This window comes from Palaemon carinicauda, chromosome 29, assembly GCF_036898095.1.
Source record: "Palaemon carinicauda isolate YSFRI2023 chromosome 29, ASM3689809v2, whole genome shotgun sequence".
Lineage (NCBI taxonomy): Eukaryota > Metazoa > Arthropoda > Malacostraca > Decapoda > Palaemonidae > Palaemon > Palaemon carinicauda.
This window is the reverse complement of record NC_090753.1, coordinates 65,702,550-65,719,547: the sequence shown is the minus strand read 5'-3', so window position 1 is coordinate 65,719,547 and position 16,998 is coordinate 65,702,550. Positions and strand designations below refer to the sequence as shown.

The 16,998-nt window shown below is 35.0% G+C and overlaps 2 protein-coding genes across 2 annotated transcripts in view; one reads left to right on the top strand and one right to left on the bottom strand.

Moving 5' to 3' along the window:
* Positions 1-16,998, top strand: part of LOC137622201 (palmitoyl-protein thioesterase ABHD10, mitochondrial-like) — a 242,880-nt gene that overhangs the window by 62,782 nt on the left and 163,100 nt on the right. The window lies entirely within an intron of this gene.
* Positions 4,680-15,093, bottom strand: LOC137622625 (protein LIAT1-like). Its single transcript, XM_068353231.1, has 2 exons — positions 14,310-15,093; positions 4,680-4,735 (listed from the first exon to the last, which is right to left on the bottom strand). The coding sequence occupies exons 1-2, from the start codon at positions 15,091-15,093 to the stop codon at positions 4,680-4,682; spliced, it is 840 nt and encodes a 279-aa protein (XP_068209332.1).

Below are 16,998 nucleotides of genomic sequence, written 5' to 3'. Positions count from 1 at the left end.
GAAGGGTTTTATTATTTTGCTTTCAATGTGCCTACTACTACTGCTACTACTACTACTACTACTAGTAGTAGGGAAGAGTTATTTTTATCAGTCATCAGCCTCTTTACTACTTCTACTATTATTATTAGTAGTAGTAGTGAGAAAAATTATTTTGTTGCTTTTAATTGTGACGGTGCCGATAAAAGGTTGTGAACTCAAATGCAGAGTGAAACCAACTGAGTTAATTTATTATGGAACACTCTTCTTTATATACAAAACCTCAAGGCAACAGGAAATTACATGTTCGAGAAAATGACAATGTTACATAGGCGACACGCAGACATGTTTATTCTGGTTCTTTTTAGTGCGAGGGAAGAGCGAAGATACAAGCATAATATATACAAAAGGAATTATGTACAATTGTGTGACACACGGTTGGTACATAATGATCTTACTACTACTACTACTAGTAGTAGTAGTAGTAGTATTATTATTAGCAGTAGTAGTAGTAGTGAAGAATTTTTTTATCAGTCATCAGCATGTTTACTACTACTAATTCTACTACTACTACTACTACTACTACTATTAGTAGATGGTAGCGAATTGTCTGGACATGGCAATTTGAAATAGATAATAGCTATTTTGCAAACAATAGAGTCAAACTGAACGAATGTGAACTGATACGTAAGACATTCCAGAAAACTCCGGACCAAAAGCATAACTTTGTTCTGGTTTGAGATTTTGAAGGGGGAAAACGAATCCAGATAGTCAACAGACTTTATTGACAGAGAGAGAGAGAGAGAGAGAGAGAGAGAGAGAGAGAGAGAAAATTGCGAAATTGTTTGTTGAAAGATTTCGGGTAGAAGGATGGATAGAAATCAGATTTATTTGGGGGATTATTGTTTTTGACTTGGAAAAATAAGTGAATTTTACATCGTAAGTCGGTTATGTTAGATTGCAAATACTTCTAGGGAATGCAGATGATTATATTCTGGTAAATGCAGATGATTTTATTCTAGTTATTATTATTATTATTATTATTATTATTATTATTATTATATATACTGGTAAATGCAGATGAGTTTGTTGTTATTATTATTATTATTATTATTATTATTATTATTATTATTATTATTATTATTATTATTATTATCTGATCTCCTAGTTGGAAAATCAGGATGCTATAAGCGAAGTGGGTCCAACAGAGAAAATAGTCCAGTGAAGAAAGGAGATAAGGCAACAGAATAGTGTGCCCGAGTGTGCCCTCAAGCAAGAGAATTCTAACCCAAGATAGTGAAAGACCATGGTACAGAGGCTATGGCACTACCCAAGAATAGAGAACAATGGTTGGATTTTGGAGTGTCCTTCTCCTAGAAGAGCTGCTAAAGAGTTTCTTCTACCCTTATCAAGTGGAAAGTAGCCACTGATCAATTATTTCCTTTTCTCACGGGGCTATTTTCCCTGCTGGAGTCCTTGGGCTTATAGACTCCCGTTTTTCGAACTAGGATTGTTGCTTGGCTATTAATAATAATAATAATAATAATAATAATAATAATAATAATAATAATAATAATAATAATAATAGTAGTAGTAGTAGTAGTAATAATAATAATAATAATAATAGTAATAATAATAATGATAATAATAATAATAATAATAATAATTATAATAATACTAATAACAATAAATGTATTATCATGCACACACCAACTCTCCTAAATTTAGATATATTAATTTATCAGCTTTAACGATTTTCATGAAATCTTATTAGAAGATTAAAAGTTTATTAACACTTATGGAAGCATAAAATTACTTTATGGAGTAAAATTACTGATTGTTCAAGTCTTATATTATGCTTATGAATATTTATCACGCAAACACATCGTTCTTCCCTATTAGGATTTAACAAACAAAAAAAAAAAAAAAAAAAAAAGTTTTTAAGTTTTCTTGATATAAGGGAAGAAAAAACTAATCATGTTTCTAATGGAAACTTATGATGCTGAAATTTCCCATAAGATCGTGTCTTAACTTTGTTAGGAGTAATTTGGATGCTGATGTATTTCAAGATAGTTTTAATAATTTAGTTTTATTTAATAGTGATACTTTTTCCCATGTGACGTAATATTCTTGTAAGTTTATATTTTGAGGTACCTTTTCTTATATATATATATATATATATATATACATATATATATCATTATTATCATCATCATCTCCTCCTACGCCTATTGACGCAAATGGCCTCGGCTAGATTATGCCAGTCGTCTCTTTGTTGAGCTTTTAATTCAATACTTCTCCATTCATCATCTTCTAATTCGCGCTTCATAGTCCTCAGCTCTGTAAGCCTGGGTCTTCCAACTTTTCTAGTGCCTTGTGGAGCCCAGCTGAACGTTGGTGAACTAATCTCTCTGCCATATATATATATATATATATATGTATATATATATATATATATATATACATATATATATATACACTGTATATGTATATATATATACATTATATATATATATATATATATATACATATTTGGGCATTTTTATCACCAAGCCTGGCCACTGCAGATTGGTCATGCTAGGAGTCTTTGGTCTGATCGCTCACAGCAAACCAATCTAGTATCGGTCGCCCTGACTAGTACAACTTTGTTGGTCATGGTGATACAAAATGTCTCCACATTAATGTATCTCCACTCAGAAAGTGTATATATATATATATATGTATGTATGTATATACATATATATATATATATATATATGTGTGTGTGTGTGTGTGTGTGTTTTTATTTACAGAACATCAATTATATCTTAACTATAAAATTAAATCTAGTTTATATACTGCGAAAAACAATGATTTCACGGGACTAATATTCTTCTTCTTCTTCTTCTTCTTCTTCTTCTTCTTCTTCTTCTTCTTCTTCTTCTTCTCTTCATAAAAGCTAACTTTACATGAGATTCGCTCCGTCTCTCCATCATTAATCAAAATGTGATGAGAGAAGTTGCATAATTATCACCATAATTTTTCATCACTCACGTGTCTTAAAAGTGCTATTATTCATCTGTTATCTTTTACATATTTTTTTCTTGATTTAAGTAAGGTTCAATGGTTCTTTATTTCAATGGTATTTTATTTTTCATCGTTAGTATCTGATGAGACGTGTGGCTTCCGAATTATTTATAATGCAAGCAATCCTGCATACAAATACGTGTGCATATACATGTATATATACATATATATATATACTGTATAAATATATGTAGTTACATATAAAAGTGTGTATAAATATATGTAGTTACATATAAAAGTGTGTATAAATATTGATTGTGTATATATTGATAGATATATGTAGACATATGTATATATAAATTTATGGGTATTTAAATATGTATAATGCACATACACACATATATATATATGTATACATATATATATATATATATATATATACATATATAAAACTGAGAAGTGAGAAACTGGCGCTGCAAGCTATAGAGGGCTCTGTGAAGGCAGGAGAAGCATTAATTTCCCTTATGTTCTTTCCAACTTATTTTTCAGAAGTGCCATAGAATTAGATGCCGGATTTTGGATATATATCTATATTGTAACATTTAAGTCTCAAATTAATCTTTTTATGTCCATAGCTGTGCTATGAGTAAAAAAATTATGAAACCGAAATGGGTGATAAAATTGATAATCTCTCTTTTTCCAGGCACGATATATATATATATATATATATATAATGAGAATGACAGATAGCCTAATAGATGAACATTAAGAATAAAAGAATGGGTCCCCAAAGATTACATAAAATAGCATGGTAAGGAAGAGAATACGATGGATTGACGAGGGTAAGAAAATTTGCCAGTATAGACTGGTATAAAAAGACCATAAACCGAATGGAAGGACCTGAATGAGACCTTTGTAATACAATGGACTAGTTACGGCAGATGATGATGATGATGATGATGATATATATATACATATATATATATATATATATATATATTTACACACATACACACACATATATATGTATATATATATATATATATATATATGTATATATTTATGGTCCACAGCCCACTCCTAATTCTCGTAATTAAAACTTAAATTAAAACAACCGCACCATCAGCAGGATCTCCTTCCAACCAAACACTGGTGAAACACGAGACTGAAAAATTAAAAGACTAGTATGAAGTGGCTCTTCCAATACGTTGATTAGAATGTCACTCTGGCTGTCAAAGGTTGATAAGGTGAAGGTGTGCGTGTGTGTGGAGAGAGAGAGAGAGAGAGAGAGAGAGAGAGAGAGAGAGAGTATGGGTGTTGTTTGGCAAAAAAAAGAGCAACTCGATGAAGTTTAAAGCTGATCTGTTTCGAATATTTACACCTGCGTTGATTTTCCAGGTAATTTTCAAACTCAAAGTAACTCGTTATTTTTGTTTGAAATAATTCAATAGAGATTTCTTGGTGCCAGTTTAGTATGTGGCCTACCTTTTTACCTGGCTTGTTAGGTTTATGTTAGGTAAGGTGAGGTTAGGTTAGGTTAGGTAAGGTTAGGTTAGGTTAGTTAAGGTTAGGTTAGGTTAGGTTAGGCCACACTAAAACAGATAGAATTTCGTAGGCCATATTCGAAAGGTAGGCCACAAACTAAACCGGCACCGATTTCTCTTTCCACTCTTCAAGAGAAGAATTAAATTTCTATTTCATTCAGACCAGGTTGTTCCCCCAGGGCTTTTGAGTTCCCGATCATGTTGCACAGCTGGGAATATAAATTGAGTATAAATATAGGATATAAATTTAGAATAATAGCTGTCAGTTTGGAAGACTGAAGCGTGAAAAAGTGTTGATTTTTACTCTTAAACATGAGTAAGGAAAATGAGTTGAGTCATAGAATAGACAGAGTAATAGTTAACAATATCTTGGTCAATTCTCTGGAAGCGAAGAAGGCATGTGTAAAAGAGCCATTGAACCAAATCTCCTTTATGGAAATAGAGTTTGCTTTTTAAGTAAAAAAGAAAAAAAAATCACTGAGTAAAAGATCAGTTGAGCCAACTCTCCTTTATAGAAGTAGAGTTTGCTTTTTGAGTAAATAGAAAAATAAAAATAATTTCACTGCATATGTATATAAAAAGTTATGAAAAGATAACATTTCATAGAAAATATAATAGATTTCATAGTTTTCCCTTAGTCTTAGAATTGATTAAATTTATAAATTGTCACCTTAGTTGGTTATATAGTTTTCTTTCAGTAAATTTCAACACGTTCTAGTGTCGAATGTGGTTGAATATTTGTCAACTTTGAATTGCCACCAGTGTACCCCAAACAGTGCACTCTAGGCATTAATTTTCGATTTTTTTTAGTATAATTTCTGCTGCACTTACTTTTTAGCCTTTCTCCCTCATACACCTGGACGCTGAGTGGCCTCCCAGACCCCAGGACCCTGTCAGATGGGCATAATTCATAAATCTGATTTGAAGATTTCATCCTTTTTAAAGGTTTAAAGGCCGCTCATGAATGGCAGAGGCAAGATACAGTGACATTGCCCAAGCAAGCAGGACAATGCCATAGAGACTGATCATACATACATATGATCAGCGCTCAAGACCCCTCTCCACCCAAGCTAGGACCAAGGAGGGCCAAGCAATGGCTGCTGATGACTCAGCAGGATGACCTATAGGCTTCCCCAAGATGGTGAGGTTGCAGTGACCAAAGAAACTGACGAGTTTGAGCGGGACTCGAACCCCAGTCTGGCGTCCACCAGTCAGGGACGTTACCATATCGGCCACCACGATCCTTTAAGAGTGAAGATGACTTTGAAAAACTATCAGTCAGAACTCAAATAATTTTGGCTATGTTATGTTTTTATATATTTTCACTGAAATAATTTTGTATTGTTTCATTTATATGTACTTCTTTGCTATTAAAGTCGGTTGAAAGAAGTGTGGCAAATATTTCACAAATACAATGGTTTAAATTGACTGGTGAAAATATTTGGCAAATAATGTTGTTCAAGTCTAATAAGGTTATTTATTTCTCAATTGAAATTGTTTAAAGTAATTTGGGCATATATTTCTTTTTTTAAATTGTTTAATTAAAAGCAATTAGCACAAATATTTCGCCATTGAAATGATTTTAAAATATCTAAGGCAAATGCCTTGGAACTGAAATTGTTTAAAAGTAATGAGCGTAAATATTTTACAACTAAAATTGTTTAAAAGTAATTAGCGTAAATACTTTACCACTAAAATTGTTTAAAAGTAATTAGCGTAAATATTTTACAAACTAAAATTGTTTTAAAAGTAATTAGCGCGATAATTTGGCAATTAAAATGGTTTTAATAATTGGGGCACATATTTCATAAATGAAATAATTCAAAAGTAATTAGCCTAAATATTTTGAATAAAGATCTTCTAAAAGTAATTGATTCAAATATTTTGTACTAAAAGTTATTAAATGTAATGAAGAAGAAAAAAAAAAAGGATACAGACATTTTTATCGAACTGTTGTTGTGGTGGACGATGTGGTAACGCCCTTGACTGGTGATCGCAAGAATGGGGTTCGAGTCCCACTCAAACTCATTAGTTTCTTTGGTCACTGCAACTTCGCCATCCTAGTGAGCTAAGGATGGGGGTTTTGGGGAGCATATAGGTCTATCTGCTGAGTCATTAGCAGCCATTGCATGGCCCTCCTTGGTCTGAGCTTGGGTGGAGAGGGGCTTGGGCGCTGATCATATATATATATATATATATATACTGTATATATGGTCAGTCACTAGGGCATTGTCCTGCTTGATAGAGCAATGTCATTGTCCCTTGCCTCTGTCATTCATGAGTGACCTTTAAACCTTTATAGCTGATGTGGTGGTATGACCAACCTCTCTCGCTCTCTCTCTCTCTCCTCTCTCTCTCTCTCTCTCTCTCTAAACATGACGGGGAGTATAAAGCAATGCGACTGTTATCGTCATCATAACATTCATAAAGTCTACAGTAAAGCGAATTCGTGTAAATAAGAACCTTTATCAGTGGAATAGGATATTACGTTCAATGTTTGTATTCGCGATTTGACAACGGTTATTACCAGAAGCCAATATTTTGTTCTTTTATTCACTTTTTTTTCTTTTGTTTCAAGGTTTTTTTTATAACGAAATACTGCTGTTTTTCTCCGACGGTAACGAAAAACTAATTCATACTATTTTGTTTTAGATAAATATCATTAAACTTTTATGATTGTTCTTTTACGATTTCGAGTTTTTCATTTTTGTAATGGAGGATTCAGAATATTAATGAATCAATAATCAGTATATATATATATATATATATATGTTTATATATATATATATATATATATTAATATATATATATATATATGTATGTGTACATATGAGTATATATAGATTAAATAAATATGTATGTATATATATAAATACATATATATATATATATATATGTATATATATATATATATGTGTGTGTGTGTGTATGTATATATATTTGAGTATATATATCTATATATATATATATGTGGTGTGTGTGTGTGTATATATATATGTATATATATATATATATATATATTTGAGTATATATAGATTAAATAAATATATATGTATATATATAAATATATATATGTACATATATACATATATATATTTATATATATGTGTATGTATATATATTTGAGTATATATATATATATATATATATATATTTATATATATACATACATATATATATATACACACACACACAAACGCATATAAAACTTAATAATTTGTCTTTGTCCTCTATCTTCTCGAGAAATTTATTTTTGTATGTATACAAACAATCCTAAATTGAATCTCCATTACAATTTACTGTACCAGAAAAAAACATTTTTTGTTCTATTTTTAGAAGAAAAGTGAAACCGTAATTTTGTTCGCAATTTAAACCCGTGAAAGTGAAAAAAGAAAAATAGAAATTTCATTTGCTCCAGAAAAAATTGGGAACCATTTCAATTAACAAAGTGTACAGCTATGTATTGAGAAACTATTGTATATATATATATATATATATATGTATATATATACACACATATATATATATATAATATATATTTGATAAATTTTGAACATTTAGACGTGTTTCTTTTCATATTCATATAAGCCATATATTTTGATGTATTCCCGGCCGGTCAGAAGCTATTGTCTTTGAGTGGTATCGCCTGGGGTTCTGATCTTAAAATATAAGGCTTATTTGAATAAATACTTAGGAAACGGGTAGGGGGTGGGAAGGGTTGAATATATGTGTGTGTAGGGTTATGCTTAAAGAGAGAGAGAGAGAGAGAGAGAGAGAGAGAGAGACGAATATAAAAACAACTTGAGATAAGAGAGAGAGAGAGAGAGAGAGAGAGAGAGAGAGAAGGAAACGAATATAGAAAACAACTTGAGATAAGAGAGAGAGAGAGAGAGAGAGAGAGAGAGAGAGAAGGGGGGGGGGGTTAAATTCCCATGAATACCAAGGTGTAAAAGGATCAAAACTTTGAAAAAGGTATTGAGGCACTTCAATAGACGACTCGAATATTTATTCCCATCCCAAAGCAACGGTTCAGTCGTTTATATTCCATTCGTTCCTCTTCTGCCAAGTTGATAGAAGAACTTTGCTCGATTCCAGTGGATTCTTCTCTGCTTTTAAAAGCTCGATATACACTCTTAACTCATACACATATATACGTGTGGAGGTGTAAGTATACATATGAAAGAGCATTGGAGACAAGGGAAAAATATAGTTGATTTGATTATCCATTATTGAATACGCGCGGAAAGTAATAAACAATTTTTACTCCCAGAGGTCCTATATGTCATTGTTTTTTAAATTGAATCTGTGTGGTAGAAGGAGAAGTAAAATTCTACGTAAAAGAATGAGACTGGAACACCAGTGACGTCATGGTATGCTTGAGGGCATGCGCATGAAGCTGAATCAATAGATATGCTGTCTTTGATATCCTATCTATGGCTGAATTATTGATCCATAGATATCCTATCAATGACTGAATTATTGATCAATAGATATCCTATCTGTGACTGAATTGTTGATCCATGGATATCCTATCTATGACTGAATTATTGATCAATAGATATCCTATCTATGACTGAATTGTTGATCCATGGATATCCTATCTGTGACTGAATTGTTGATCCACAGATATCCTATCTGTGACTGAATTGTTGATCCACAGATATCCTATCTGTGACTGAATTGTTGATCCATAGATATCCTACCTGTGGTCGGAAAACACTTCTATATAGATATGGAAGTAATCATATAGTGTATAAAGACATCAGGACATACACCTTATGTATGTGACCCAGTGTCTTCCTTTTTCTGGTGTAGGTAAGTGTCCCAAATATAGTAATATGCGTTTGTGGTTGACGTGCTGTTGAAGCGTCCCACCTGAACCTTGTAGGCCGAGCGCTTCGCTTTCTGGAATAACGACATCCATAAAATTCCTTTTTTTTTTTTACATTTTTAATAACTTTTCTTTCAAGAATACTGGATTCCGCCAGTATTTGCTCTTAGCATTCAAAAGGAAAGAGAAGACACTTAAATTGATAATATATTTAGTTTGAAATGAACTAACAATTATCATATTATTATTTGCATTACCTAATATACTGGCTGTATCCTACCTTTCATTTTCCTTATAATACCTTTTATGTGAGAGAGAGAGAGAGAGAGAGAGGAGAGAGAGAGAGAGAGAGAGAGAGAGAGTTATCTTATGGGAGAACGTTTTTTTAAGTCTTATTATAAGGAAATAATGCAAATAAAAAATCCTTTGTGGAGAGAGAGAGAGAGAGAGAGAGAGAGGAGAGAGAAGAGAGAGAATTACAAGGATTTTGGATGTCTCAAAGACTTTTTACTCCATCTGCGAAGACTTTACATTTCCTACAGTTGAAATGCATTTGCCATTTCTGCAACATTCTCCTAAGCCTCATTAGATCGTCTCTTAAGGCTTCGACTTCTGAGTTCGCAGCATTTATGCCTAGTTTAGTATCATCGGCAAATTTGGCTATTCTACTAGTTAACCCTACATCCATGTCGTTAATGTAGATCAGAAATAGCAATGGGCCAAGGACAGATCCTAGAGGTACTCCGCTTGTACGGCTGCCCACTCTGAAGCTTCTCCATTGATTAAAACTCTCTATTTTCTGTCTGTTAGCCAATATTCGATCCATTCAGTGCCTAACTCGGACCATTATTTTTCTGATGAAGAACTTTGTAAAAAGCTTTTTAAAGTTCTAGGTACATGATGTCTATTGCTCTGTTTCTGTCATAAATGCTAGGCACGCTGTGGAAAAATTCCAAAGATTTGTCTCACATGATCTCTTTTGTTGCCTGTCTATCAGAAGATTGTTTTTCTCTATAGTATATGTCCTACTATTGAATATACTATAATTTATTAAAAAAAAATTTGCAAGGCACTGAACTTAGACGCACAGGTCTGTTATAAGAGAGAGAGAGAGAGAGAGGAGAGAGAGAGAGAGAGAGAGAGAGAGGGGGGGGGGGGGCGGGGGGAGCAATTATAATAAACACTCAAATTTCCTTCATTAATATTTGCAAATCAAGAAACCGCCTGAACATTCTGAAAGAGTTAAAAGTAAAGCATTTCAGTACAAAAAATCTCTGGTTATTTTTTTTCTCGTTTCTCGTTGTAGAGAACGAATTATTATTATTATTATTATTATTATTATTATTATTATTATTATTACTATTATTATTACTATTATTGTTGTTGTTGTTGTTGTTATTGTTGTTGTTATCATTATTATTATTATACTAGCTAAGCTACAACCCTAGTTTGAAAAGCAAGATTCTAAAAGACCAAGGGCTCCAACAGGGAAAAATAGCCCAGTGAGGAAAGGAAATAAAGAAATAAATAAACAATATAAGAAATAAAGAAAGACATTGCTTTTCTCTATAATTCAAGGAAAATACCAACACTTCAAATAAACATGAATACAAATTATTTATTTGAAAAGGGAAACAGTCTGCAGTAAGTGAAAAGATTTCGAAATCTTGGTAAGAAATAAAACTTTTTGAAATTCAAATATTCTAATGAATAAAATTGTAATTAAAAGATATCATAAAGGCGAAGTGGTTCTTATATGAAAATTAATTATGATATGAAAATATACCGGTTTTTAGAGAAATATTTCTGTTCTTTGTCCGTAATAAAACTTTATATTGGTTAGAAATAATAGTAATATTTCAAAAATTAATCTTTTTGAAATTTGAATATGCAAATGAATAAAATTGGAATTAAAAGATATTGTAAATGTGAAATGGTTCTTATATAGAAATTAATTATGATGCAAAAATCTATCTGTTTTTGAGAGAGAGAGAGAGAGAGAGAGAGAGAGAGAGAGAGAGAGATTTCTGTGTTTTTGCAATAATACTATTTCGGTTGGATGTATAAATGTGAGCAATGTTTTTCAAAAATTGAGTTTTAATTATACGAATGAATAAAATTGGAATTAAGAGAGCTTTTAAAGGTGAAATAGTTCGTTTATAGAAATTAATTTTGATATGAAAATAAATTCTTTTTAGAGAAATTTAATGCTTTGTCTACAATAAAACTTTATTTTGGTTTGATGTATAAATGTGAATGATATTCAAATGTATTTTTCAAATTTTTGGAAATTCACAAATATTAAGTCTAGAAATGAACAATTTACGAGGCTTGGAGATAAGACTGATTTAAAATGATGAAATTTATAAATTGATAAAAATATCTACTGCTTCATATCCTCTATATAATATAGAGCAAGTGTCTGACTTTATCTATCTATCTATCTTTCTATCTATCTATCTATCTATCTATCTATCTATCTATCTATATATATATATATATATATATATATACATACATGTTATATCTATATAGATAGATAGGTAGATAGATAGATAGATAAAGCCAGACACAAGGCACTTGCTCTTTATTATATAGGTGAGATGCTTATTTATCTATATATTCATCTATATATATATATATATATATATATACATATATATATATATATGTGTGTATATATATTCACAGTATATATACGAATACATACATATATATATATATATATATATATTCACTATCACACTAAGCTTCATTGTCCAGCGTATGCCTACTCGGCCTCTCCCCCGTCCCTCGAGTATTGGGGAGAGGGAGTAGTAATACCCTGATGAGGGAGGGTATGCCGAGAATTACACTCAAAAACCACAATCTCCCACAAATTGCACAAACTGCCAAGTTGTAGTTAGGGAATGGGAGAGGGTTGGCAAGGGTCGAATCTGTGTGTTTGTGCGCATGCGTGTGCGTACATATACATCTGAATATTTAGCTGTCATTTTTGACGGGTCGCGTACACTAGTATTAAAATAAACTTGAAAATATTTCAATGCATAAAATTATCGGAAAACAGTTTTATATATAATTAAATTACTAATTCATAACATTCTTAAAAAGGACAGTCGCCTTTTTTTCAACCTTTTTCGAAACCTAAAATTAACTTGAACACAGCTCACTGTATAAAATGATCGGAAAATAGGTTTAAATATAATTAAATTACCAATTCATAATGTTCTTAAAAAGAACAGTCACCTTTTTTCTCAACCTTTTTCGAAACCAAGTCGTTAGGTTAAAAGCGTTTTGTGTTTCAGGAAGGTTTAATGAACGCAAAGCTAGTATTCGTCATTTCAACAGGACTTTTATTCAACTTTGCTTTTGGGAAGTAACGCTTCGTGGTCTCCAGACATGCAAGCTTTAAGGACTGACTTTGATCTAATCTCTTGCTTGAGGCTACACTCGGACACACTATTCTACTGTATCTAATTTCTGTTATTCTTGTTTTGTTCAAGTTTTTATAGATTATTTAGGAGATATTTATTTTAATGTTGTTACTGTTCTTAAAATATTTTATTTTCATTGTTTCCTTTCCTCACTGGGCTATTTTCCCTGTTGGGGCCCCCTGGGCTTATAGTATACTGCTTTTCCAATTAGGGTTGTAGATTAGCAATTAATAATAATAATAATAACAATAATAATAATAATAAAAACAACAACAACAATAATAATAATAATAATAATAATAATAATAATAATAATAATAATAATAATAATAATAGTATTTATTCACGATATCATAAAGAGTTGACAGAAAAACAAAATGCAATACAATGACATATATATACTGTATATATATATATATATATATACATATATATATATATATATATACATACATATATATATATATATATATATACACATATATATATATATATATATATACATATATATATATATATATATATACATATGTGTGTATTTTGGTAATTCATTCAATATTAAGTAACTTATATGTTTGATTTCATATTTCCGTTTTGATTATAGGTACGAGTATTTGACTCATGAGGGGCTGGGGATTATGTCCTTTACTAATGAGGGGCTGGGGATTGTATCCTTTTCGTATGAGGGGCTGGGGATTGTGACCTTTACGTAAGAGGGGCTGGGGATTGTATCCTTTTCGTATGAGGGGCTGGGGATTGTGACCTTTACTCATGAGGGGCTGGGGATTGTATCCTTTTCGTATGAGGGGCTGGGGATTGTGACCTTTACTCATGAGGGGCTGGGGATTGTATCCTTTTCGTATGAGGGGCTGGGGATTGTGACCTTTACGTAAGAGGGGCTGGGGATTATGTCCTTTACTCATGAGGGGCTGGGGATTGTATCCTTTTCGTATGAGGGGCTGGGGATTGTGACCTTTACGTAAGAGGGGCTGGGGATTATGTCCTTTACTCATGAGGGGCTGGGTATTGTGATCTTTACGTATGAGGGCCTGTTGATTGTGACCTTTACGTAAGAGGGGCTGGGGATTGTATCCTTCTCGTATGAGGGGCTGGAATTTTGACCTTTACGTAAGAGGGGCAGGGGATTGTATCCTTTTCGTATGAGGGGCTGGGGATTGTTACCTTTACGCAAGAGGGGCTGGGGATTATGTCCTTTACTCATGAGGGGCTGGGGATTGTATCCTTTTCGTATGAGGGGCTGGGGATTGTGACCTTTACGTAAGAGGGGCTGGGGATTGTGTCCTTTACTCATAAAGGGCTGGGGATTGTATTCTTTTCGTATGAGGGGCTGGGGATTGTGACCTTTACTCATGAGGGGCTGGGGATTGTATCCTTTTCGTATGAGGGGCTGGGGATTGTGACCTTTACGTAAGAGGGGCTGGGGATTATGTCCTTTACTCATGAGGGGCTGGGGATTGTATCCTTTTCGTATGAGGGGCTTGGGATTGTGACCTTTACGTAAGAGTGGCTGGGGATTATGTCCTTTACTCATGAGGGGCTGGGTATTGTGATCTTTACGTATGAGGGCCTGTTGATTGTGACCTTTACGTAAGAGGGGCTGGGAATTGTATCCTTTTCGTATGAGGGGCTGGGGATTTTGACCTTTACGTAAGAGGGGCAGGGGATTGTATCCTTTTCGTATGAGGGGCTGGGGATTGTTACCTTTACGCAAGAGGGGCTGGGGATTATGTCCTTTACTCATGAGGGGCTGGGGATTGTATCCTTTTCGTATGAGGGGCTGGGGATTGTGACCTTTACGTAAGAGGGGCTGGGGATTGTGTCCTTTACTCATGAAGGGCTGGGGATTGTATTCTTTTCGTATGAGGGGCTGGGGATTGTGACCTTTACTCATGAGGAGCTGGGGATTGTATCCTTTTCGTATGAGGGGCTGGGGATTGTGACCTTTACGTAAGAGGGGCTGGGGATTATGTCCTTTACTCATGAGGGGCTGGGGATTGTATCCTTTTCGTATGAGTGGCTTGGGATTGTGACCTTTACGTAAGAGTGGCTGGGGATTATGTCCTTTACTCATGAGGGGCTGGGTATTGTGATCTTTACGTATGAGGGCCTGTTGATTGTGACCTTTACGTAAGAGGGGCTGGGGATTGTATCCTTTTCGTATGAGGGGCTGGGGATTTTGACCTTTACGTAAGAGGGGCAGGGGATTGTATCCTTTTCGTATGAGGGGCTGGGGATTGTTACTTTTACGCAAGAGGGGCTGGGGATTATGTCCTTTACTCATGAGGGGCTGGGGATTGTATCCTTTTCGTATGAGGGGCTGGGGATTGTGACCTTTACGTAAGAGGGGCTGGGGATTGTGTCCTTTACTCATGAGGGGCTGGGGATTGTATCCTTTTCGTATGAGGGGCTGGGGATTGTGACCTTTACGTAAGAGGGGCTGGGGATTGTATCCTTTTCGTATGAGGGGCTGGGGATTGTGAACTTTACGTAAGAGGGGCTGGGGATTATGTCCTTTACTCATGAGGGGCTGGGGATTGTATCCTTTTCGTATGAGGGCCTGGGGATTGTGACCTTTACGTAAGAGGGGCTGGGGATTATTTCCTTTACTCATGAGGGGCTGGGGATTGTATCCTTTTCGTATGAGGGGCTGGGGATTGTGACCTTTACGTAAGAGGGGCTGGGGATTATGTCCTTTACTCATGAGGGGCTGGAGATTGTATCCTTTTCGTATGAGGGGCTGGGGATTGTGACCTTTACGTAAGAGGGACTGGGGATTATGTCCTTTACTCATGAGGGGCTGGGGATTGTATCCTTTTCGTATGAGGGGCTGGAGATTGTGACCTTTACGTAAGAGGGGCTGGGGATTATGTCATTTACTCATGAGGGGCTGGGGATTGTATCCTTTTCGTATGAGGAGCTGGGGATTGTGACCTTTACGTAAGAGGGGCTGGGGATTATGTCCTTTACTCATGAGGGGCTGGGGATTGTATCATTTTCGTATGAGGGGCTGGGGATTGTGACCTTTACGTAAGAGGGGCTGGGGATTATGTCCTTTACTCATGAGGGGCTGGGGATTGTATCCTTTTCGTATGAGGGGCTGGGGATTGTGACCTTTACGTAAGAGGGGCTATGGATTATGTCCTTTACTCATGAGGGGCTGGGGATTGTGATCTTTACGTATGAGGGCCTGTTGATTGTGACCTTTACGTAAGAGGGGCTGGGGATTATGTCCTTTACTCATGACGGGCTGGGGATTTTATCCTTTTTGTATGAGGGGCTGGGATTGTGACCTTTACCTAAGAGGGGCTGGGGATTATGTCTTTTACTCATGAGGGGCTGGGGATTGTGACCTTTACGTAAGAGGGGCTGGGGATTATGTCCTTTACTCATGAGGGGCTGGGGATTGTATCATTTTCGTATGAGGGGCTGGGATTGTGACCTTTACCTAAGAGGGGCTGGGGATTATGTCTTTTACTCATGAGGGGCTGGGGATTGTGACCTTTACGTAAGAGGGGCTGGGGATTATGTCCTTTACTCATGAGGGGCTGGGGATTGTGACCTTTACCTAAGAGGGGCTGGGGATTATGTCTTTTACTCATGAGGGGCTGGGGATTATGACCTTTACGTAAGAGGGGCTGGGGATTATGTCCTTTACTCATGAGGGGCTGGGGATTGTATCATTTTCGTATGAGGGGCTGGGTTTGTGACCTTTACCTAAGAGGGGCTGGGGATTATGTCTTTTACTCATGAGGGGCTGGGGATTGTGACCTTTACGTAAGAGGGGCTGGGGATTATGTCCTTTACTCATGAGGGGCTGGGGATTGTATCATTTTCGTATGACGGGCTGGGATTGTGACCTTTACCTAAGAGGGGCTGGGGATTATGTCTTTTACTCATGAGGGGCTGGGGATTGTGACCTTTACGTAAGAGGGGCTGGGGATTATGTCCTTTACTCATGAGTGGCTGGGGATTGTGACCTTTACCTAAGAGGGGCTGGGGATTATGTCTTTTACTCATGAGGGGCTGGGGATTATGACCTTTACGTAAGAGGGGCTGGGGATTATGTCCTTTACTCATGAGGGGCTGGGGATTGTATCATTTTCGTATGAGGGGCTGGGTTTGTGACCTTTACCTAAGAGGGGCTGGGGATTATGTCTTTTACTCATGAGGGGCTGGGGATTGAGAC